This window comes from Serpula lacrymans (genome assembly GCF_000218685.1).
Source record: "Serpula lacrymans var. lacrymans S7.9 unplaced genomic scaffold SERLAscaffold_8, whole genome shotgun sequence".
NCBI lineage: Eukaryota > Fungi > Basidiomycota > Agaricomycetes > Boletales > Serpulaceae > Serpula > Serpula lacrymans.
The window spans coordinates 665,557-688,435 of NW_006763297.1; the positions used below are offsets into that span (position 1 = coordinate 665,557).

Below are 22,879 nucleotides of genomic sequence, written 5' to 3' on the forward strand. Positions count from 1 at the left end.
CTTGCGGAGAGCAGACGCAAATTAGAGAACTGCATGAATTCATTCCCATCCACTTCCATCGTTTAATGAAGGATAGCCAGCATCTCGGCAACCTGGTATGTCTGTTTTACGCCATTCATTTCATATGTAAAAGTAACAAATTGTTTTTTTATAATCTAAGTTTCAAAAAAGGCTACGCAGTGGCCGTTCAGATGTCATTTTCAAAATTCGTGGCGAAGCCAGCAAAATATTTGGTCTCCCACAGCATTATTTTGAAGTCCTGTTTGACAGGACCTCAGTTCCGGAGCTGAAAATATTACAAGGAGCCAAACTGGTCGGAGAGCAAATAAAGTATGATATGTTCCCACCTGTTCTGTTTCCTGACGGTGTAATGGACATGAAAAATGTCTTTGGAAGTACCGCAATTGCCAAGGTAATGTAGTCACTAAAATCATGTACGAGAACTGACTTACCATTGTTGCTCAGATTCTCAAAGTCGCATTTCATGGACCAAAGTCACTTGAGGGTGGCCGCGCTGGTGGTAAAAGTAATGCAAAAACATGGGATGTCACCATGAATACTCCAGGATCTCTAGCATGGGGAGCAGTTGTGGTGAGTTAAAAGTAGACTATTCTGAGCGGCTGTCATTCTGATCTTGCTATATAGGCTGTTTTCTTAGTTTCTCCTGACGAAGAATTTCCACATGATGGCAAAGGTGCCAAATCAGGTTTAAAGTACTTTGACCTGTTCCGCAACTACAAGAAAATCCTCATTATGAAAGCTGACAAGAAACAAGTCAAAGAGATATACAAAATCTTTGACCGGTACATTTTTTCTTCACGCAAGACTATTCAGGCAGTTATAGCAGGGCAAGAAGATCACTATAACGAAGAAGTTGAACAAGCAATGGCCAAAATGGATATTTTTTCTGACGAAGATGATATTGAAGTAGTAGTGGCAACCGCTGCACCATCTGCCGTGCAGATTAATGTTTTATCTACTGATAACATTTTCTCTCGCAAGCTCGTTGGCACTGATGGAGTTGATATTTTAGAGGAGGAGGCCAGAGATAATATTACCAATGCACCGGTGATGAAAACCAAGAAGGGTCAAAGTGGTAAAGGGAAGTCTGCAGAAGTAGCTACAGGTAGTACTGAAATTGGCACCACTACTACAAAGCGCACTCATCGTACCAAGTAGCTATTTGATTTCATACTCTAACATATTTGTTACAAATCAACCTTTGCTGATACTTGTGTGGTGTTGCAATCACTTCGTAAGTACATTACAAGCAGTCCAGCAAAAGAATTAGTTATATTGATGTACACTTCTATAGTAATGTCAGCTCTTTGGCGAAGTGGTTATATTGAAAAAAAAACTTGGTTGCAATGGCTCTTGCAAGTGGGGTGGCCGCGGGTTCAAGTCCCTGTCAGTACAAATACCATACTTACAATTGGAATAAAATATTGCAATTTATTTTGTCTCTTGCAAAGCCAAAAAAATATTGTTTTTCAGATACTCCTAAAGGGGATACAATATTGATTGCAATTGATTACAGGTTTCAGACCCAGTGATTACGATTAGATTGTAGTTGCATTGCAAAGATAAGGGTTTTCCCGATAATCAATTGCAACTGGTGCCGTTGATTGTGGGCTTGCAATCCAGTGCAAAACCTTGCAGCCACTTCCAGAAATCTCCGACACACGTGACCAATGTTCAGAACGGTCAGTCGACCTATTTTTGTTTCCAATGTAGGCGCCAGTGTGGCCCAGTTTTATCATGATTCTTTTCTTTATCCATCAGCTTTGTTTCATCCAAGACAAACGCCATTCACGATGAGTCAAGAATCCCCGCATTCACCTGAGCCATTCGCATTCAAATCGCATGATTCAAACCCACAAATCACTCCTCCTCGCCTCCCAAATTCGACCTCTCGCGAAGTGAAAAGCACTCCTCTAACCAAAAGTACACACACATCACAAAGGTATTCTGACCAAAATGTGATGCTTACAGAACGGACACCACGGGGTCAAAGTGTGATGGAAGAACTGGTCTACAATGAACTACGTGATGCACGCTTCGAGAGCAAAAAGGTGATGGAACACTTGTGTCCCGCAGATGATGGCGTAACGCACCTTGTCCTGGAAGAACTCAGAGAACGAGGAATTTTTTCTGACCAAGGGCTTAATTTTGATCAAGAAAATTGGCCCCAGGGGGCGCGAATCAAAGAGACTGACTATTACTTACCATTCACGAAACTTCTGAACCGGATCATCAACACTTCCGAATCTCACCTTTCCGCAGACCCTAAAATCCCTAAGGACCGCTATTATCACGGTCTACGCTTCTACAATTACAATAAAGAAATGAAGGGCGGGACCACCCATGCATTGAAGCCAGATTTAGTGTCTTTAAACGGTGTCGCTGACGACTCGGAGCTGGATGGTCAAGTGTCATGGCAAGATCTCGCTATTGCGTGCGAGGTGAAGAACAACTGGAATGTGCTGATTAAACAGGCCGGTACCTACGCACGATGCACATTCGTTGCTCACGAGAACCGTTACTTCGTTTTGGTTATCGGCTTCAACCACAAAACTTCCGAAGTTCGATTCTGCTTCTATCAAAGATCTGGGGTGGTTTACAGCCCTGCGCTGAGTCTAAAGACAGAGGATGGCTTTGCCGCTTTTGTAAAGGGCATAGTGGGCATACTTTCATGGGAGAACGATTCGAAGGCTGGGATCGATCCATCGCGGAACAATCACTACTTCTTGATCCCAAACTGGGGCCTTTACAAGGTCGTTGACTTACTCTGTCGTCGCCAATCTATTCGGGGTCGTGTCACACATGTTTATCATCTGAGAAAGGTCGATGATGCGAAAAAGATATTGGATGATCCACTCAGCAATGTCATAGACCTTACGATAGATACTTCCACTGCTCGATATCCCACCTCCACCTCACGCCCGCGCACTGAAGGCATCGCACCTTCTTCTAATCGAACCTCTACCGCCTCAAGTATTGGGAAACGATCACGCAAACATGTCGTTGAAACTGGAAGCAGCAAGCGCCACAAGTCAGGCTCTGATCACCCAGCAAACAAGCAATATCAAGGCTCCGAGAAGCTTGAATGGCAAGGAATTGATCGCAACGATGAATCCCCCCTTTTCCCAACTTACCAGCCTTCGCCCATCCCCGAACTCGACCTCTGTCCTCCGCCACCTTCCATGATCCTGAAAGATTCATGGCCTTTGGACGGCCATGACGAGGTTGAAGTTTTTCGTTTCACTCAAGGAGAGATGGGAATACCTGAAGTTTACGCCCAGTACACAGTTGAACATGGTAAAAAGGGGGCGTGGGTTGAGGAGGAGATTAGAAAAATATTTCTTCTGGAAGAGATAGAATTCATATACCAGGGGTCAAAAGATACACAATCGAAGAGACCCAACAGTCAGGTGGAGAAGGAAACACAATCTAAGATAGAAAATCAGGAGGAAGACGTGAAGATGGAAAACAGAGTACATAAGCGATTGATATTGAAAACGGAGTGCTGTAAGTTCCAGACGGCTGCGGGGCCGTACCAATTCTTAGAAGGCATGCTCCATGGAATGATGGGTGAGTATTCCCCCGTTTTGACGTCGCTCAGGACTGATGCTCCCTTTCTAGGTCACTATAATATGTATAAGGATGGATGGCTGCACCGCGATGTCAGCGATGGTAACGTTCTATTGTTACCAGAGCCCGAAATACGAAAGCCTCTGACACGGTAGGTCCTCTTAAATTGATAATGAGCTCAAAGCGGTATTGATGTCAAAGTATTCTAGGTTCGAATGCACCAAGAACTTGACAAAGTGCGTGGGCGTGATCTCTGACGGCGACCAGGCAATCAGATGGCGAGAGCTAGATCGTGAGCTTGGGAAACATCGTTCGGTAAGTAGCTCATCTTCGGGTTAGCCTGTTATTTAGTCTGTTCAGGGAACACTCCCTTACATTTCTAGGCGAGTGCTGAACGCGTGGAATAAAAATCAGTCCGTGCTTCATACATTTGCGGATGACTTGGAAGCTTTCTTCTGGGTCATATTATGCGTGTTGTTGAACATTGGCGATGGACGTCAAAGCTTAACGGTTGACGAAGGACGATGGCTTCATAAATTACTGGCTGCAGACGATCCTGACTCTAGCGAAACGAATAAAAGATCCACGCTGCAGATGCTGGAAGAATCACTCCCGTATAACGATTTTTCCCCTATTGTGATGGTTTTCGTGCCCTTTTTCACGGAAATCATACCGCTCATGAAAGAGTCTACGGCGACTGTTCAAAGGCTCAATTCAGACAACTTGGTTGAATCTCTAACGACACTCGGAGACAAATATTATGAGTTGTGGTTCAAAGCTTTCCTACGTGCACTGCCGTCATTGCCCAAGACCTGGGACGAAGTTTTGAAAACCACAATTTGATCATGGAGACGCTTTAACGCTTGACCATACATATCTCGTCACTGTTCTCCCAACCGTCATCCCTGGACTATCCTATACATATCAATATGTATGTATCTACTTTGTTTGTTTGCTGTTCGTTGCACCCTGAGAGGTACACACTTGAAAGATTTATTATTTGTCCTATAGTGACAAGATTTGAACCATGATCAAATCAAATCGATACAACAGTATTCCCAGCTCACTTCCTTAGCCTATATTATATCCGCTTGCCTTAAGAGTTCTCCTCAACCCCGGGCTCTTGTTTAGATTCAGGCCCCGAAATTATATCTTCCCCTTCCCTCCTCCCTTCGATTTCATCCTTGTCTCCACCCTCCTCAGCATCGACAAACCACGCCCCCGTTCACGTGCCATCGTCCCACCTTTCCTTCTCCACAGCCCTCATCACCTCCTTCCCATCTCTCCATCGCTTTCTTGCCTACTTCTCGTCTCGCTTCCTCCTTTTTCAGTTTCTCCTTAAGTTTTCTACACTCTCAAAATTTCTTCCTCCTTCTCCATCCTCTTCCCTCCCAGGTCGCTCGCGTAGCTCCAAAAGCAGACCTGCGAAAGTGTCATGTAGCTTGCGCGCCCCGCGTCTGATGGACCTAGTAGGCCTGCTTTGTGCAGGAGCGTTAGGTATCTGGCACGCGAATCGGGAAGCTCAAAACCTTGGAGGATGGTGTCATTCTAAGAGGATAGTCAGTAGCACCTAATGTGGCACGTAGGTTAGCAGACGGATAAAGTGAGGCGTACATGGTCACGAAGAACGGCTGAGAGGTGGACTACCTCTCAGGTGTTATGTTCACTTTTTTCCGACTGGGCTCATTGAAAGGCTCTGTTGATGGTGGAGTAGTAGCCTTCTCGTCTTCATTTGGGTTTGGTTCACTGGCCACTTCCTTACCCTTTACACTGGTACTGGTCATGCTAGTACTGTCACAGTCATAAAGTCCGAGCCACGCTCTCCACAACTCAAGCTTCACTCCATCTGTACCCAAGCGCCTTAGTAAAGTATGGCACCGTGCCCAATCCTTATCAGTCCAAGGGTATTCATTGACAAACAGTGATCCTCTGATTGCATAACCTCCTTTTTTCAGATCTTTTGATACATTCGCCAAGAAACTGATCAAGCGCCGATCTCGACTTCTCGCGTCCTTCTTTGTTATCGTAGCTGTCCTCATCCACGCGCTTTAGATCGTTTTTCTTGAGATTTTGAGCCGGACGCATTGTGAGTCTGACCCGCCGCCTGCGTCGCACCCACGCTCCAGTACTCAAGCTCCCCACCTCTGCGCGCCAGCTGTGCGGACGGAACATCCAGTTGTAATTCGAATCCGTCGTGTTGTACCTCGCCTGAGTCAGTGCGCATGTCGATCATCCACGCATTTGAGACCCAGCGCGTGATTTCTGTGCGAGATGACGCCGGGTCTGCTTTGTTTGTCCTAGTCAATTACAAGAGTTGTGGAAAAAGCATTTCCACCAAACAAAGTGTATGCCCCTTTTGCAGTTCGCAGTCGCCCCATTACTAGGGAACATCCTTGATCATGGGGTAGGTTTTCTTAATCCGCTCTGTTGACCCTTGGTTATCTCACGAATATATGTCTTAGAAATTCAAGCTTCAAGTGTTAAATGGCTTTGTATTAGTATGTCAGTAGCTGTATTGAATGTTTGTGAAATTTGTTATACAAGCACTGTTATGAGGAATATCTACGTCCGTTTACTCAGTTTCAAAAGATCTGCCGAGTTCTTGATTGCGTTCTAGTGTCAGTATAACACACTCATAGTGGTTTGAATAGAGCCAACAATCAAAGTAACTTCTTGAGTATCGCTAACATTGATCGAGAATGAGGGTCATCAGAGAAACATGAAAGGAGAGCTAGATACAATAACCTCCCATACATTCAAATAAGTACACGTTCAGAATCGAAACATCGTACACTTACGAAGTCACAGCGCTCGAGTAAATATCTCCAAGTTTAATCTTGTATCCATTGATCCAGGACACCTAGTAAATGAGGGACATCATCATGCTCATCCTCCAACGGGATTGCAAAATGCTTCCGCATGTAAAAAGCCTTTTCCATCTCTTCCGGATAAAACCCAGCATATTCCAGTCTACGATGGCATTGATTTTGAGCGTTTTCTCGTCGACAATGATATTACTATGACCCAAGTCGTTGTGACAAAGTACGAACTGTTCTGCGCTTGCGGCCTTGAATTTCTTTGGCTTGTCTTGTGGCAAGACCTTGGCCAGGCGGTAGGGCAGACAAATGTCGCTTGTAAAGCTGCCCATAACCTTCGACTTGACTCCTTGCATGGTCTTTATATAACCCTTCAGCTCCTCTATGACGACCTTCCTCTGATCCTCCGCAAGATTTACCATAGACGTGCCAGGTACTGCATCCATGATGATATAGTAACAGCCATTATCTTCGAAATGACAACGGATGGTTGGGACCGGGAAATTTGTGTTCTCCTTGATGTACTTGATGGCAGCTACCTCGTTCTTGATCCTTTCCAACTGCATGAATGGTACCACAAGGTTACCCTTGATGTCGATAAGCCACTCGCGAGGACTCAGCGTCCTCTTGACAAATACGTCGCCGGTGCTACTCTCAAGTTCATAGTACTTTTTCTCCACATTGATACCTATGCATCCTATCTCCTTAGCGCACTAAAAAAGATCATGAATGAGCTCCCTTCGGCAAGGCCGAACTACCAGCGATTAACATGAGTGTATTGACCAATAGGCGAAACTGTGGTCTACACAGCAAACACGTGCAAAGATTAACGGTTTGTAACGTATCATTGCATATCATACTCACTGCATCGACATCTTCCAACACCACACCAGGACACTGCCTTTTCAGTTCAGGGCCTGCGAAGAGAATGCCAGTATACATGCGTCCGGAAATGATATTAATAAGGCCAGGAGGGAACCCCGCTTCGACAGTCAACTGTGCGATATATGTGGCCTTAGGAAAACTGATAAGCTGCACAGAAGCTTCTAAATTACTCTACGACTTACGCTCAAGGTCTGCCCAGAGCTCGCAGGGGTGAACTGTGATCATTTATTATCAATGCTGAAGCTCTTTTTTTGTCTACAAATCGATTGACTCGAACACTGACCTCGCCGTTAATAAACAATGTCGTTTCAAAGTTGTGCATAGTTTCTGGGGGATATGCGTAGAATTGATACTGATGAGTTGTGCGATGAGGATAAATAGTGGGTTTATCAACTTCTGCATCATCGTGAATACCCTGTTATATCAAAAGTCTGGGCTGTTAAGGTTTGCCAACATGTGTGACATGTTATTTGGTGCAGTGGGTACTGACGTGCACAGGGCACGGTGTATGTTTTCTGGTGACAGGGGGCAGGCATGGGGCCATATTTTTGCTTCGATGAATGGAAGCGATATATCAGTGCTCCACGATATTAGTTTGTGCCTCCATTGTTGTGCTTCATTCTGGCTAGCCTGCGTTGGCGTGAACTGAACTTCAAAGCTTCTTATCGAAACTGGGGTCACCAGGCACAGCATCTTAACACACGAATCAAGTTATTGCAACAACAACTATCGTGAACTTGCTTGGACGCGTCCACGAGAAGATGAGATGAGATAATGATGACCAGCATTAAACAAAAGCCACACTTACTCAAAACATATACCATGGGAAGCAAGCCTTGTGCTGATAACCGAGGGTACACACATTGGGAAAACGATGAGGCCTGGCAGTGGTTTAATCAGGCGGGGTTTGTATGCCACTGGATCAATCATCAGCGATTATCTAGCTTTCGCAAGGGTTACACTAAAAAAAAAAAGAAACACTTCAAATGGAAGTGATGCGACAGCCAAGTCTAGATGAATATACCAGTGATGATATCGAAATAGTCTTCACACACCTCCGCCAGTTCCGAGTCATCTTTAGGAAGACGCGAGTCTGAAGAAGATTCCATAGCGCTACATATATCAGTGAACATACCTATTACAGTACAACATCATTTTCGAACCCTTGAAATACACGAGGCATAGTCCAGACCAGCTCTAGTTTCTATCGACGACACTGCTTAGAACTACATCTAAGACGACCCAGCTGCTTCACACTGTGTGTCCTGCTGATCGCACTGGCTCACAGTAAGTCCACTCGCCGAACCCGAATTCGCTGCATCCGCACACTGGTTATGCTGGATGTCGCATGAGCGGCCCAAGGCTGCAGGTAGGTTGACAAAGCTATCGGACCCTTGGACCACAAAACCAGTTCCCCCCGCTGTCACTGCAGGCGCAGTGACCCCACCCACTATCGTATGACCGTTATTACATGATGTCACAAAAAATCAACGTCACGTACAAGCACCGGTGAATGTTTGCAAATTTTGACCGCTGGCAGCGGCGGAGGTAGTAGCTGACGCGCTACGCATATCGCAGTTTATAAATCCCGTGTCTACATGAATAACAGAAAACGACTTACGATGCAGATACAGTAGCGCTCGCCACAACAAATGTCTGAGTGGCAGGTACTGCTGCAACTCTATCCATTGTGTTTTGAGTATATAGGGGGGTAAAAAGTTTGGGAGATGACTCACGAGGAGCTCGCAGCTACGCCACCGGTAGCTGAACTCGAACCTCCAGAAGAAGTAGCTTTACACTGCGTATCTTGCTGGTCGCATTGACTAACCGCAAGTCCGCTGCTACTATTCGAGTTTGCAGCGTCCGCACATTGATTGTGTTGTATATCACAAGAACGACCTAACGCCGCAGCAAGATTGAGGAAGCTATCTGAACCTTGCACAACGAAACCTTTGCCACCAGCGGTCACCGCAGGAGCAGAAACCCCGCCCACTGTTTTACAGCTCATCAGTACGATAAAAGTAGAAGAAAAGGGGGAAATGCTACGTACAGGCACCAGTAAACGTCTGGAGGTTTTTGCCTCCACTAGCTGCAGTACTAGTTGCAGATGACCTGTGTTACACTTCAGAAAAGTTCGCCACCAGAATAATGGGAACATACACTGCAGAGCCGGCAGCTGTTGGAATAGCAGACGCTATGACAGCAGCACTGGTGGCGGCCCTGCCACTTTCAGTCAATATCAACGAACAAAAAGAGGAGCTAAAAACATACCCAAGGCTGGATACGTTGGTGGAGTTATCGGAAGAACCGGAGGTGTCAACGTTGGTGCTGTTTATTGACCCTTAGTTCTGCTGAGGTATAGATGTACTTAGATATAGTCCTTACCTAGTGCTGTTGGAGACAGTCGTTCCGTTAGCTGAAGTGGTACCGCCAACGGCAGCACTAATTTCATCGGCGGTTGCAGCAGGAACCAATAAATTCTGCGTAAAAATGCACCCATTGGGATCATTTGCGTCGTCACATGTGTTACCTTTCGCCGTAGGGTCCCCAATCTGACCAGGAGCAAACGTCCCAGATTTCAGTGCGTCCTGGGGGTTCCCTCCGACGGATGCGATTTGCTTCGCCAATTCCAGTTCAATAGCTTTGTTCACAGCTGTAGCATTGGGAGATGCAGGGTCCTAGAACAAGTCGTCTCAGAGCTTCCAACCGGTATTAGCCTAGAATACTTACCTGGTGTTGTTGAAGTGCAGCTATTTCAGGATTGGTGGCTTGGACTCCAGTGCATTGGGCGGTTGTCGCACCGACTGACGCAGAGTTGCGTTCTAACGTACGGAAAACGAGCGCATCAACTTGGCCTTGGACATCACCTGCAGCTTTTGCATTTGTGAAAGCTTGGTCCGCCACAATTTGTTGAAGACAGTCGAGATTCTAAATATGATAAGTATTAGCGGAAAGTGCAAGTTGCGTAGGATACGACGCACGGTCACATTGCCAGCGCCTTGCGCCGCTGCCGCGTCACCGAGGAGGGCAAAGACAGGGTCAGTAATTTGATCAGGGTTATTGACGTCCAGACTATTCCCGACAGAGGTAAGAAAAGGTTCGTGCGAGTGTTCTGTTCCAGTAAGATATCAGCCATGGAACTGGTTGAGGACGTAGACATGACTGGCCTTGGGGTACTTCGCGTCTCACCGGGAGCGCGCAAGCGGACAACGCGAAGAAAAGGGCGTAAAATTTATGCGACAACATTGCAAAAGACGGTTTTGGTTGAAAAGAATACGCTATGGGTGTAAAAGAATGCAAGATGCCAGAGGAAGAAACTACGGAAAAGGAGCCAGCCTGGTACCTGGAGATACATGTGAGTACAGTTTATGACAGAAAGAATGTGGATATGGTTACCCAATGAAACCAAAGAACCTGTCCTGGTTGTGGCGAGGAAAGGGGAACAGTTGTGTTGTTGAGGTTAAGACAAAGATGAGTAGCTTTTATATGTACGGGGAGGTTAGGAAAGGCCGGGCCGCCACTTTCCCTCCATAGTGTTGCCAGGTACTCCAGTAACCACGACAAGGAGAAGGCTGCAGGAGGCCAAGGATCAGATAAGTAGACGCATGTTCTGCAACGTAGAACATACCCTAATAAGGAAATCCGAGGTACCGGTATTGACGCCGCCTCTTAAGTGCCTTTGAACAACAGCGACGGGATCCGGATAAAAGGCACCTGCGAAGCCTTTTCCTCATTGTAGTCAAGCAGGAAGCAGATCGAGCTGTATAGTTCCCACAAAATGTCGCTACCTTATGCCAAAGGACGTTGGAAAACCGAGAGCTCGGAGTTGGAATGGTGAGTTGGATGGTGAGGTTGCAAGGAGACGCTGATCTTGTGCGGATTGTGGAGTGGGACGGTGAACGCTGGTATGATCCCGAAGTAAATTAACATGACTTGGGGAATGTGTGAGCAAAAGGCAGAGCGAATGAGCACCCAGTGTAGTCGCCCAAAGGGAGGACTTGTACAATAGACCGGTCGCTAAGGTGAGTTGCTGAAATGTCATAGAAACATAAACTACAATAGCGGATTAATACACTGTGTCTTGAGATCGATGACTGGAGATAGACGGAGAATTGAACTCTTGGATGAAGTAGTAAAATCCGCCACATACAAAAATCTGAAGAACTCAGTTTTCCATGTGATTTTTATAGACAATCTTTTGCTTAGCTCGAGAGTGGAAGTATAACCAGAATTTAATGGCAACTACTTCTGAGAGTTAGTGGTCATCCTTCTCAGATCATTCTACTTACCTTACATATGAAGGCCAACACTGCGTTGTTGTGGGATGCAATCACCATCATGTCATGGGGACGTTTGCAAAGGGTATCTCAAAAGAAAAGTCCATTTCTATAAGCAACTACATCCAAGGATATGTTCCATTCTATATACGAACAGTCGTAGCTTCTTTTTTGGATAGGGCATGTACATCTTGCTCTAGTTGTGTCTGGTCACTATAGGTAACCATTGGAGTTGCTTAGAGAAACTTACGGATACCCCATACATGTGAGCGTAGGTCAAGGAATTCTGGATCACACGGTATGGTGTTAGGCTGTCATACACGGTTTGCGAAAATGTAACGCACCAACGTGGAGGCCATCATAGAGTTTCTTCAGTTCTGCACGAACCCTTGAAAGATCCTCGTTACCGGCCGAGGATTGAGAAAGAGCTTTGAGGTCTTTCTCCACAGCCTCTATTCTCCTTACATGGGCAGATACCTGTGTGATGCGAGGAAAAAGGTGAAAAACAGACATATCAATATTTTCCCTTTTCACCTTTTCAGTACTGGCTTGCAACTCTTCGACGCTAGCTTGCAGTGCTGCTGAGGCTTGCTTGTATTCGTCCAGGAGATGATAGGCAGCAAAGGCAGACGCCAGTGAAAACCCAAACAAAAAACCAATGACTCTAGGCATGTACTTTAGTAACATACTAATTTTTAGACATGACTGCCGCTGCACATTGCTCACCCGCCACGGAAACCACCAATAGGTTTCTTCTGAGCCTGTACGGATCCTAGGTTTGGCGTTGAAGTAGCATCGTTGCGGAGTACGCTAGACGTAGACAGCAAACGGGGACTTGTCGTTTGGACCAGTTTCCGGGATACCGACAAAGCACGTAAAGAGGAAGCCATTGAATTTGCCTTGGGCGAGGGTTGGTACCTTGACAGCCTGATGTACGTTTCGGATGATGAGGAGAGGTTCGGCTCTATCCGGATCCCACCTCGCGCCTGTGGCTGAGCATTTCGTTCCACTCTAGTAACTTCAAGTTGCCGTGGCTTACTTGCTTATACTTCCAATTTCCGGACATCATAGTGTTGAACCATGGCTTCAAAGCGGAAGAACGACCAATCTGATGAGAACACATCCCGCAATAGAAAAAAGTTAAGGGTAGCAGATGCTCGGACTATCGCAGTACAATCTGCTGAATCTGCAGCTGGAGGGACAAATGCTGCCGCAGGGCCTTCGTCAAGAGCAGCATCTCAGTTTGATAGTGAGCTCGACTCCATTGCTACAATTCGGAAATTTTCTATCTCAAAGCAACCTTACAGGCATGAAAGGATTGCCTACTGTACTGGACGTGGAGAAGTTCACCGAGGTTGGTTCGCTTTCCTTATCGTGCTGTTCCCTATGCCAAATATATGCCAGGCTCGTGCTTTCGAAATAGATGCAATGCAAACTGCTATGAAGAATGCAAGGTTTGTGTTTCACATTCCAAAGTTGTATTTACTCGCTGAACTATTACAGCGCAAGTTCCACACATCGTGCATGGCAGATGCTACCCAGGCACTTGCGGCGAAGAGCAGCAAGCCATGATGTTCGTCGTGTTCCTTTACGTCTGCGAGAGAAGGCACGCGCAGAGGTGCGGTTATATTCTGGGAAATGATCACCTGGCTTACATTCACAAAGATGGATCCAGTCCGACGGAAGGCCCTTGGCCGCTCCATCCCGAAACGCGGAAAGGGGAAGCAGATTAGTCGAACCGAAGCGTTCTTGAAGCGCCAACGTGAATAGACTGTGCCCATAGACTCCTCCTCTCGCTGACCACTATTCACTAGGCGATAAAACATGGCTCGAGACTCATATTTGGCATGCTAAGCGGATGAAAATGGAGAATCTCTGGGGTTACAGGCTTGTATGTTTTCGTATATCTCACAAATTATATCAAATGAACTCCTGTTGTCCAGGCAGTACAGCCAACTGAAAAGTCATTTCGTCCATCCCATCGTGCTGCAGTACACGGCTCCATCCTTCATGACGCGTCCTATTACTCACTTATCGAGATAAAAGGCTCAGAAGTGATTATCAAATCTTTGCTGGAAATGTGCTGCGATCCTCAGGGGCCCGGTATCAAGCGGTATGTGGCTCATACTCGTGTTATAGACACTGATATATCAGAAAACCTGTTGTTATTTTCAGGTGTATGACAGGGGCACGCGTCTTAGATTCCCACATATACAAACCCGGACGATATCCTTTTGACTTGATTGCGCCGGTCACTGTCTTGTGGATGCCAGTGGCTGCAGGAGATCCTATTAAACCACCTAAGAAAACTGTGCTCCGGTCGTCGTCAAATTCGAAGAAATCTAAGCGTCAAGATAAAGGTGAACAAGGAGGACCCAGTACTGCACAGACTCCCCCATCAGCTGGAGACCGAGTAGTATGGGTCCGCTGCCATCCTGCCGTCCACGATACGATTTTTACAGCCTTGCAAACATCTGCTTCTTTGTCTCTCCAATCTGCCAAACAGCAAGACCAGAGCAAACATTATGAGATAGAAATCGCAGACTTGCGAGGGCAAGTTAATGTCTTCGAGATAATGGGCCCGAAATCTAGCCAGGTTATCAAGGGAGCTTTATCACCAGCCAATGATGATAAAAGAGAAGAATTCAAGAAGGTAAATATCGCGAAATTTCTTGACGTGAATTACCTAGTAACGATCAATTTTAGTTTTGGTCGTCATTAACAGACCTACAAACAACGGCATCATTACCGCGTGGTATGGTCGTTGGCTTCAAGGTACTTGATCCACGGCTCAAGTAAGTACACACCATCTATTATCATGCCTTTTTGTGTATTTAGTCACCAAAATTTAAGATTTCCCCCAAAGAATGCAAGGCCCCAATCCAATGAATCAGGCCTACCCACGTCTTCACCGGACTTTTCATTTCCTACATCGATTCTTGCACAAAGCCAAATATGGGATGAAGAGAAGCGGAACGGCCTCAAAAAGCCAAGGTACAAGAAGAAAGACTTGGATGAACGGCGGTCTAAGGTATGTAACAGTTATTTTTACCACGAGGTTATTGTTCAGCCTACTTTTCCAGAACCTCGTTCCTGGGCAAGGCCTTAACCCTTTACGTCAAGATGATCGCATTCCCGTTCTCCTTATTCAGCGTTCTATTGAAAATACTGCCTCATCCAATTCGGCACTCCATGGTTGGACACTTATTCTACCAGCAGGCTGGGCAATGCCTTTTCTTTCTTCTTTGATATTTACAGGTACACGAGTGGCAGGTCAGCGCGAGCGTAAGACCCAAGCATTCGAAGCAGGCACTGCATATTTTCCTCGCGATTATCCCTTCACAGATTTCTATGAGCAATTTGCAGAAGAACGAGCCGACGAGGAGAAGGGGAGTTGGGAAAGGAAACCACCCGCAAAAAGGCCAAATTTTGAAAAGTTGCAAACTAAGAGCCCTTGGAAACCTGACTGGGATGTAGTCCTGGGCATTGCCAACTCATCAAGGTCTACCTCTGATATGGTCCCCACGCAGAGGGAGAATAATGCGCCTGCTGGAGATGCTGACAGACATGTTATTCCATGGCTCTTGCGTGGCGCAGACGTACCTGCTATGCTGGACAACGCGTTCAAAATATTTAATCACACCGCAGCGGTGCTGGCAGAAATAAATAGGCTTAGGGCGAAGAGATTTTTAGATGCGTTGGGTCCCAGCACACGCGCTGAAGATCTCTGGAAAGGAGCTTTGGTATCGGTGAAACTTAACATGCGTCGCAAGGGAGCACCCAGCGATCTCGCCATCATATACCGCATCGAGGACGCCGAAGCAAAGCAACTAATGGATGTCACGACAAAGAAGACCAGAATGATTGAGCATGACCCTTCGACTGAAATTGAGGTACGATTATTGCATGACAATTCTAGTCAGGGATTGATTCCATATCTTTCGTTGGTAGATATCACAAGCTACACCATCGCCAGCCTCGGTCATTGGATATGTTACATCTGGCAATTTTTCTCTTTCTCGAGGACACAGTTTCGCCATCGGTGCTGTGCCAGTAGCGCAATTTTTCAACTTGCAACAACAAGCACAGAGGTGAGCTAGTTGGCATTCTTTTTCTGTTGAGCTCATCCCTAGCGTGTGTTACTAAAGGCTAGGTATGCATCAATCGACCCTCGTAAAAGTTCGTAACCGTGAAGGCACCGTATGCTGTGTAGGCAACCTAGACCTGTTGGAAGGCTAATTCACGAATATAGAGCTGAGATATATACGCTACAACTTCTATGAACTGTGAGAAAGCAGCGTGGAGGTAAATACGATACGAGGAAGATGACAGAACAATGATAAGATAAGCTACACAGTGCAGTCAAATATGTGTATTGGCAACAAGCTGAGGTGCCCGTCCAGTACTTATGCGAGTGAGGTTGCAAAAGTTCAGATGAGAAAACAAGAGACAGATGAACTCATGTGTTATCAAGCAATTTTCCATTTCGCAACAGCTGCTTGTACCAATCGACCCATCTCTTCTTTCGCTTGCTTTTTTGCACTGTCGGTGATACCCTCCAGTGCATCCAGAGCCCCGGGTGATGTTTGCAGAGGATCGAACTCCAGCATATGTCCATCCTTGGTCGGGATCGCCACGAGGGCAGTTAACTGACTCTGTGAAGAAGAAGATCCAAGTGGTATGGGCATTCGCTTGGGCGTGGCCTCGACCTGAGGCTGGGACTGGTGTTGTGCTTGCGAATTGCTTTCCGATGGCTGCGTAGATGAGATGAAATTTCGCGAATTAGTCCGGGAATGTAGCCCATTTTGAACATTTGCTGTCGACGAGGACGAGGAGAATGCCACCGATGGATCCCGTCGGATGACAATGCTATTGGTTTTCCGTAGTGGCTTCGGACTTCCTCTGTCTGGTTTCTTTCCCTTTCTGTCAACTTTTGCATTATCACTTTCCATGTTGTCCTCTGCGGTACCTGCAAACCAACCGAGACCAAGCTGGTATGGGTTTGCAAGCGGTGACCCATTCAAACTCAACATACTCTCGTCCCGCCTTGGTACACGAACGGAAGGGAACACAGGACCTTTGGGTAATACAGGGTTAAATGTAGAGCTGGAAGGTGGACGAACATTTCGTGGTTGAGATGCTTTAGAGGGTGAAGGTAAGCGAGCAGGTAATCGAGATAATAGGCTGGAAGGTTTGGTCGCAAATTTATTCGGACTAGGAGAGGGTGGAACGGGAGGTATCCGGCCAAAAGTACGGCTCTGTGAAAACGTTGAGCGATATGGTCAAACACCTGGATGCAAAGAGACTTTACCGTCCCCGGCGTTTTGTTGGCGGATAGTAGACGCGCACGCTGAGCAGTACCTGGGCCCATTGACGAGCCTGGTTTCTTCTTTGGAGTTGCGACCGTCATCCGTGCTATAAGGTATGAGAATCTGAACTACGTGCGTCATGGTTCCACACTTACCGTTTTTCAAAGCACGTTCTGCCTCGTGAGCAGCTCCGTTCGCTGAACTTTCTGCTTCCTCCTGCGATGCAACCCATTTCCTTTTCCTCGTAGTTTGATCAATCTCAATTGCTTCAGAGCCCATTTTCTCCTTCTGCAGACCGCGAAGACACTCTTGGACATCGCCATTGTATTTGTCTGTAAACACTCCCATTGTGATTCCTCGTACAAGTTTTGGGACACGTAATATCTGTCCTTCCTGATGTATTCGAAATTGCTCTAGAGTATCCTCTAGCCATGATTCGAATTGGCGGAGCTTGTGTTCCACTAACATACATCGAGGTTAGTGTAGTCAAATGCAAGTCAGACAAAAACCTGTACCTTCAATGTCTAGATTTGCAATGAGCTGACTCTTCTCTTCCTCGCTATACTTCCTTGTGGTCTGAGGTAGCTCCATGTTGCAAATATTGAGTACGACAGCGACAATGAATATCTTTCTGTGTCAGACCAAAAACTTGCAGGCTGTACAATGGTTTGTGATGGTCCTTTGGACAGCGCGACTGTAAGAAAGCGAAGGAGGTCACGTGGAATCGCGTTTCTGGTCCATGGACCGCGCCAGACAGCATGGACCAATGTGGCAGAAGAAAATGTCGTTCCACTTAATCCAGTCCCGGTTAACCTGGGAAGCACGCAACCCTCGTATTCAAAAACCACCACCATGTCTGGACAGCAAAAGGACGTTTATCTCGTTATTGGAGGAAGTGGTTTTGTCGGCAGGAACATTGTGGAACAACTCCTCGCCCGCGGTGACATTGTTTCGGTGTTTGACATCGTGCAGCGGCATCATGATGTTCCGTTTTACTCGGGGGACATCACGGAGGAGAGTCAGCTCATTGAAGCCATACAAAAAGTACGTTACATATTTTATTCTTTTTTTCTCCCTAACAACTTTCTAAAATCTGCCTTGCAGTCTGGGACGACTTGTATAATACATACCGCTTCTCCTCAACACGGTGCCAAAGACAGCTCCATCTATTACAAAGTAAACGTCGACGGTACAAAAGCTGTCATTGCTGCTGCTGTCGCTACAGGGGCTCGGAAACTTGTATACACTAGCTCTGCTGGCGTTGTCTTCGATGGAGGAGACTGTATCAATATTGACGAGCGTGTACCTTATCCAGAACAACCGTTCGACGAGTATAACGATTCCAAGGCGAAAGGGGAAGCTTTAATCCTAGCTGCGAATGGGAAAGGTGGTTTGCTTACAGTTGCACTCCGTCCAGCTGGCATTTTTGGGTGGGTATTTCAACCTTTTTATTACGCACCTCCTAACGACCTTCACAATAGTCCTGGAGATCGTCAAGTCATGCAAGGTCTCTACCAGGCGTACCAACGTGGCCAGACGCACTTCCAAGTTGGAGACAACAACAATCTCTTCGACTACACTTACGTCGGCAACGTCGCACTTGCTCATCTCGTTGCCGCGGATAAACTTGTTCCATCGCAGTCTGCCGACTCAGATAAAACGGACTGGAATTCCGATACGGCTACTCTATCAGGAAAAGAGGATTCTCTCCTCGCTACTGCTCTCCCAGCTGTCACCGCTACAACGGGCTATCGACGCGTGCCTACCTGTGAGGCTCGTCCTCTCGGACCCTACGTTGCCCCTCCTCCCAACGCTGATCAGATCCTAGCCGCATATAATGCTCCACCGCCTACCACGACGAACCGTCCAGTTGTCCGACACCGTTTTGACCAATTTTCAGAAAACGCACTTGCTCTTGCCCCATCGTCACCGCTACAGGTCGCCGGACAAGCATTCTTCATCACTAATGGTGAACCTGTCTACTTCTGGGACTTCATGCGTCTTATTTGGCTCCAACTCGACCCACCCGGCTCTAAGCGCGCTGATCATAGAATATATGTTATTCCTCGTGCGTTTGGGATGGTTCTTGGGTATCTAGCAGAAACTTGGGCCTCGGTAATTGGGAAAGAAGCTGGGTTTACTAGATACCGGGTCGGCTATAGTTGTGCAACGCGATACCACAACATTGAGAAGGCAAGGAGAGTACTCGGATATGAACCCCAGGTCGGTTTGGAAGAGGGCGTGAGGAGAATGGTCGAGGTGCGTATCACATTTCAACATTGCTAAAGTCGTGACCTAACACACCACATTTTTCTAGTCATTCAAAGCAGAAAATCGCCTATCATGAAGGCACATATTTTTTTGTTATAGTACCATTATCTGCATTTAATTGCCTATATACCTTTTTCAAATGAACTCCCTACGCAAACCGCACGAGAACAATCGCCCAATATCAAATCTGAGAGCAAGAAGAGCAATGAGACTAGTCAAACTGAAAATACTACTATAAATACAATAAGTATATCATGGCGAAACGCCGTCCATATTGAAGAAATCAAGTGGGAGAACAGGAACAGGAATAGGAGTGGTCTTGCGCTTAGGGTGATAGAGTGGTTGACAGACTCGCTTTATCCACCGATTCCTAGAAAAAAGAAGTCATTAGCTGCGAATCTGGGATAATCATTCGTGATCCTCACAGGAGGGAGCATAGAATCCTACGTAACAAAACTAGGTTCAAATTCGAAGTTCAAATATATAGAGTAGTTGACTTACCGAGTTTCTATCTTCATCGTAGCCTCGTTTGTTGCTTTCTATCTCAGCACGATTTGTTCCAACATCGTACGACTGTGTGGTGTCGAAGTTCAGAGAACCCTGAGTCTAGAAGATAGCGGTCCATAAGTTCCAAAGACTTTAGCTGCTTCTAATGGGAGAAAAACGGCGTACAACTTTGGTACTGAACACGTTGAATCGGACGCCACTTGGTACAGCAGCAGCACCATGAGAATTTTCGCTATGCATCGCGTCAACTATAGTGTCCTCTTCGTTGACGCCATGACCGTCATTCACTTCTCTGAAATTGAGCCTGCAGGTAGCCAATAATCAGAGATGAGATCTATCTTGTGCACCAAGACACGGTAGGGTAGACATACATTCCTAAAAGTGTGTTGATGTAGACTGAAGAATCGACGTGAAAGGATATCCAACCAATATTTTCTAGAAGCTGCTTACGTTTACTGACGACCAGATGGAAAGGAATCCAAGTTTGTTTAGAAGGCATTACAACGAACTGCATCAACAATAAGAAGAGAGAGATTTGACAGCAATCGGAGATATCCACGCACCACACAAAAATATGCCAGTTGGATAACCCTTGGGTGGACGAGTAAATTTAGTGATACACATCACCACGGAGGAGTAAAACGAAAGACTCACATGAAGCCAAACCCACGATTGACGAAATAGGTCGTTACTGTATCTACCCATCCTTCAGGTCTATTTTCCATAGTCAGTAGACGAGTACCAACGGAAACACGATGCCTCTCACAGGGCCATATCTGGAAACCGCCGTGGTCTCAAATAATAGGTCATCATGCTCACGATGAGAATGTCTGCAAGGGCCGAAAAGGCCTGACTAATAGCTGCAACGATCTAATAGAATGGGTGACTTCAGTGCTGGGAATGATAATGGTTTTACATTACCGACCTCCATATGGAAAGTTGCAAGATCAACTAGACGCTTATTCTGAAAACTGAGGGGTTCCCTTAGTAGGAGAAATATCTACATGAAAAAAGGAAACATACATTTGAACCGTCATGGCTTAGATATTGGACCCATGTCAACCTGAGTATCCTTGCATAAAAAGCCGACTTACTGATACCGAACGCTGAGGGAGTTATTCGTATCAGGCACTAATGCATCTGCCCTGAAGTCGCAAAGATACGTACCAAAGCCCACAAAAGAAGCGAAAGCCTACAGATATTTAATAGAGGTCCACAAAAATAGCGAAGTGAGCTCACAATTATTGGGGCGGGTATCCACGATCGAGAAGTCACTGTAAGAAGTAAATGAGTTGTATACTTAACATGAAAGGATATGGCATACCCGTCCAAACACGGACAACATAGTAGCTAGATAGAGTCAGCTAATGTCATGCCGCAACTGAAACCTTGGCTCACAGTTGTACAATGAATGAAGCAAGGATCTACCGTGGAAACAAGGATTATAGGGGCTAATGTAAAAGTACAAAAAAAAACTTACAGCTAAGCCATTCTCGACCTGAAGCAGGTTTGATCAAAGGAACCAAGTAGCGTAGATCATTTGTAGAACTTACACAGAACGACCTGGTGGGAAAACGTGAGACAGACCTCAACGTGACATAGATGAAAGAAGCTTACGTTGTAGCAAACAAAAATTCTATGTCCACAGTAAAGAGAGTGACCAGATAGTAGTATAATCTGATAAAACGGTAGTGAGGAAACGGTCCAAATGACGAAACACGATGCGTACGCTTGAGACACTAAGATGGCTTGAGTCTCGGTACACGAGTATAATTAATTAGATACTCACTCAAAGCAGACGTCGTCGTGTCGATTGCACTACACATACTAAGCTTACAAATCGAAATATTATATCGCGTTATAAGCTCACCAAAGCAATCCGACCTGTGAATGCTTTAGTTTTAGTCTCTAACCTCGACATGTTATGCGCTCACTGTCGCTTTGATCCACAGATCATCTTTTGGATAACGTGAAAAATATATGTAAGTCTCTTAACAAGGGTTTGAGCTGACGCAAATCAGAGAGAAAAGGGGAAAAGCTTACGAAAGAAGGTCAACCCATAGAGTACGGTCGCGACCACAAACCCGATAAAAAGCACACTCAAGTTATCCAGCTCAGCCTGTGTGGGCGTTGTGTTTTCCTGAGAGTTCATCGTGGTCTGGTGCAAGAACAGAAAAGGAAGAGTGGCATGAAGTAAAGCAAGAAGAAGTGCCAGTGGATCGTCGCCAGGTTATTATGCAATTCACTCGAAGCGGGGCAACTCCGTCTTTTCGGGTCCAAAGTCCATACTGGATCCGACTCGGCAATTACCGATGGATAATCGCTGGCACTGAATTCACTCGTCAATGCTCGTTTTTGCACCGCTCCTGTCGTACATGTACGTTTACAGCGGTCTGGTCTCGACTTTAACCTGCTCATCGTAAGGAGTCGTACAGATTTTGATCACATTTGTACACTATCTCCCTGCTCGTTTACTAATAGGCAGTATTATTAGTTGACAGGCCAGCACAGATTATTTCCCATAGTCTGGCTCACCTCATGTCTCACGAGTCTCACGAGGGTTGTCCTGATATGGCTGCTATCTGTTATCGGTATCGTAAACAACCAGACGCTCGAAGGACAGTCCGACTTGACTGTAATCCAGAAATACTGAAAAAACAGGTCAGACACTAGCCTGGGGGGCCACTCGCAAAAGACAAAACTTACAATGCCCTTCTCAGAGTCCAGCGGTGTAGGTCCACATTCGGATATTTTCCGACTGTGCTTCCGTCCCTGACATTTTCATATGATCCCTTACGAACCAAATAGTTATTTACCGATGCCGACTTTCATATCAACAAATTGGCCTAACTGCCAGTGGGGAGACTACCAAATAATATCACCGGTCGATTCTCCACATTATATTTCGCACACGAAAAAAAAAAAAAAAAAAAAAAAAAAGACATCTATTCGTCAAGAAGGTATCAACTTGAAGCTGCATTTCTCTTCAAGTTCGAGTCCACTCAAAGTAACTTTCACAACATACGTCACGTTTTATTCAACATTGAATGAGAAGCGGTGCTGGAAATTAGCAAAGTGCGATATTCATAAAATACGTACTGAAGCAGTGTCACTCCAACACCGAGGTAACCGGGCCTAGCATACTTTACCTCGAAATATTCTTTTCGTTATACTGCTTCTGATTTAATTCATTTTGCCGAGGCACATGGAACATTTCGTTGTT

General features: G+C 45.9%; 9 protein-coding genes across 9 annotated transcripts; 4 read left to right on the forward strand and 5 right to left on the reverse strand.

Annotated features, from left to right (window-relative positions):
• Window positions 1–337: 337 nt before the first annotated feature.
• On the forward strand, window positions 338–1,179 carry SERLADRAFT_438888 (uncharacterized protein; the record flags this gene model as incomplete). The annotated part of the gene is made up of 3 exons (XM_007319264.1): window positions 338–412; window positions 466–591; window positions 646–1,179. The coding sequence occupies 3 exons, from the start codon at window positions 338–340 to the stop codon at window positions 1,177–1,179; spliced, it is 735 nt and encodes a 244-aa protein (XP_007319326.1).
• A 1,523-nt stretch (window positions 1,180–2,702) lies between these two features.
• Window positions 2,703–4,702, forward strand: SERLADRAFT_469595 (uncharacterized protein; the record flags this gene model as incomplete). The annotated part of the gene is made up of 5 exons (XM_007319265.1): window positions 2,703–3,591; window positions 3,643–3,742; window positions 3,801–3,906; window positions 3,952–4,522; window positions 4,583–4,702. The coding sequence occupies 4 exons, from the start codon at window positions 3,204–3,206 to the stop codon at window positions 4,432–4,434; spliced, it is 1,077 nt and encodes a 358-aa protein (XP_007319327.1).
• Window positions 4,703–4,766: 64 nt separating this feature from the next.
• Window positions 4,767–5,756, reverse strand: SERLADRAFT_416004 (uncharacterized protein; the record flags this gene model as incomplete). Its single annotated transcript, XM_007319266.1, has 3 exons — window positions 4,767–5,139; window positions 5,206–5,487; window positions 5,567–5,756. The coding sequence occupies 2 exons, from the start codon at window positions 5,674–5,676 to the stop codon at window positions 5,235–5,237; spliced, it is 363 nt and encodes a 120-aa protein (XP_007319328.1).
• A 2,635-nt stretch (window positions 5,757–8,391) lies between these two features.
• On the reverse strand, window positions 8,392–10,636 carry SERLADRAFT_449918 (uncharacterized protein; the record flags this gene model as incomplete). Its single annotated transcript, XM_007319267.1, has 9 exons — window positions 8,392–8,607; window positions 9,138–9,284; window positions 9,343–9,389; window positions 9,453–9,512; window positions 9,564–9,620; window positions 9,678–9,970; window positions 10,023–10,220; window positions 10,274–10,404; window positions 10,460–10,636. The coding sequence occupies 9 exons, from the start codon at window positions 10,536–10,538 to the stop codon at window positions 8,525–8,527; spliced, it is 1,095 nt and encodes a 364-aa protein (XP_007319329.1).
• Window positions 10,637–11,657: 1,021 nt separating this feature from the next.
• Window positions 11,658–12,535, reverse strand: SERLADRAFT_416005 (uncharacterized protein; the record flags this gene model as incomplete). Its single annotated transcript, XM_007319268.1, has 5 exons — window positions 11,658–11,765; window positions 11,820–11,855; window positions 11,914–12,046; window positions 12,104–12,233; window positions 12,296–12,535. 5 exons carry the CDS (start codon window positions 12,457–12,459, stop codon window positions 11,713–11,715), a joined length of 516 nt encoding a protein of 171 aa, XP_007319330.1.
• A 114-nt stretch (window positions 12,536–12,649) lies between these two features.
• Window positions 12,650–15,808, forward strand: SERLADRAFT_416006 (uncharacterized protein; the record flags this gene model as incomplete). Its single annotated transcript, XM_007319269.1, has 14 exons — window positions 12,650–12,818; window positions 12,877–12,923; window positions 12,974–13,023; window positions 13,073–13,187; window positions 13,235–13,331; window positions 13,384–13,460; window positions 13,513–13,682; window positions 13,745–14,222; window positions 14,276–14,364; window positions 14,423–14,600; window positions 14,653–15,462; window positions 15,521–15,660; window positions 15,718–15,722; window positions 15,783–15,808. The coding sequence occupies 14 exons, from the start codon at window positions 12,650–12,652 to the stop codon at window positions 15,806–15,808; spliced, it is 2,451 nt and encodes an 816-aa protein (XP_007319331.1).
• Window positions 15,809–15,948: 140 nt separating this feature from the next.
• Window positions 15,949–17,536, reverse strand: SERLADRAFT_449920 (uncharacterized protein; the record flags this gene model as incomplete). The annotated part of the gene is made up of 4 exons (XM_007319270.1): window positions 15,949–16,827; window positions 16,881–16,984; window positions 17,034–17,339; window positions 17,394–17,536. 4 exons carry the CDS (start codon window positions 17,467–17,469, stop codon window positions 16,039–16,041), a joined length of 1,275 nt encoding a protein of 424 aa, XP_007319332.1.
• A 148-nt stretch (window positions 17,537–17,684) lies between these two features.
• SERLADRAFT_469613 (uncharacterized protein) lies at window positions 17,685–19,681 on the forward strand (the record flags this gene model as incomplete). Its single annotated transcript, XM_007319271.1, has 4 exons — window positions 17,685–17,922; window positions 17,983–18,308; window positions 18,360–19,137; window positions 19,196–19,681. 4 exons carry the CDS (start codon window positions 17,731–17,733, stop codon window positions 19,223–19,225), a joined length of 1,326 nt encoding a protein of 441 aa, XP_007319333.1.
• Window positions 19,682–19,901: 220 nt separating this feature from the next.
• On the reverse strand, window positions 19,902–21,819 carry SERLADRAFT_391689 (uncharacterized protein; the record flags this gene model as incomplete). The annotated part of the gene is made up of 21 exons (XM_007319272.1): window positions 19,902–19,960; window positions 20,028–20,065; window positions 20,117–20,164; window positions 20,220–20,247; window positions 20,311–20,370; window positions 20,423–20,526; window positions 20,582–20,627; window positions 20,680–20,695; window positions 20,751–20,762; window positions 20,824–20,848; window positions 20,896–20,930; window positions 20,981–21,006; window positions 21,055–21,080; window positions 21,137–21,154; window positions 21,210–21,219; window positions 21,274–21,333; window positions 21,386–21,395; window positions 21,446–21,474; window positions 21,527–21,540; window positions 21,591–21,646; window positions 21,700–21,819. Coding segments are annotated over 19 exons (704 nt in total), but the record flags the coding sequence as incomplete, so codon positions are not given.
• Window positions 21,820–22,879: the final 1,060 nt, after the last annotated feature.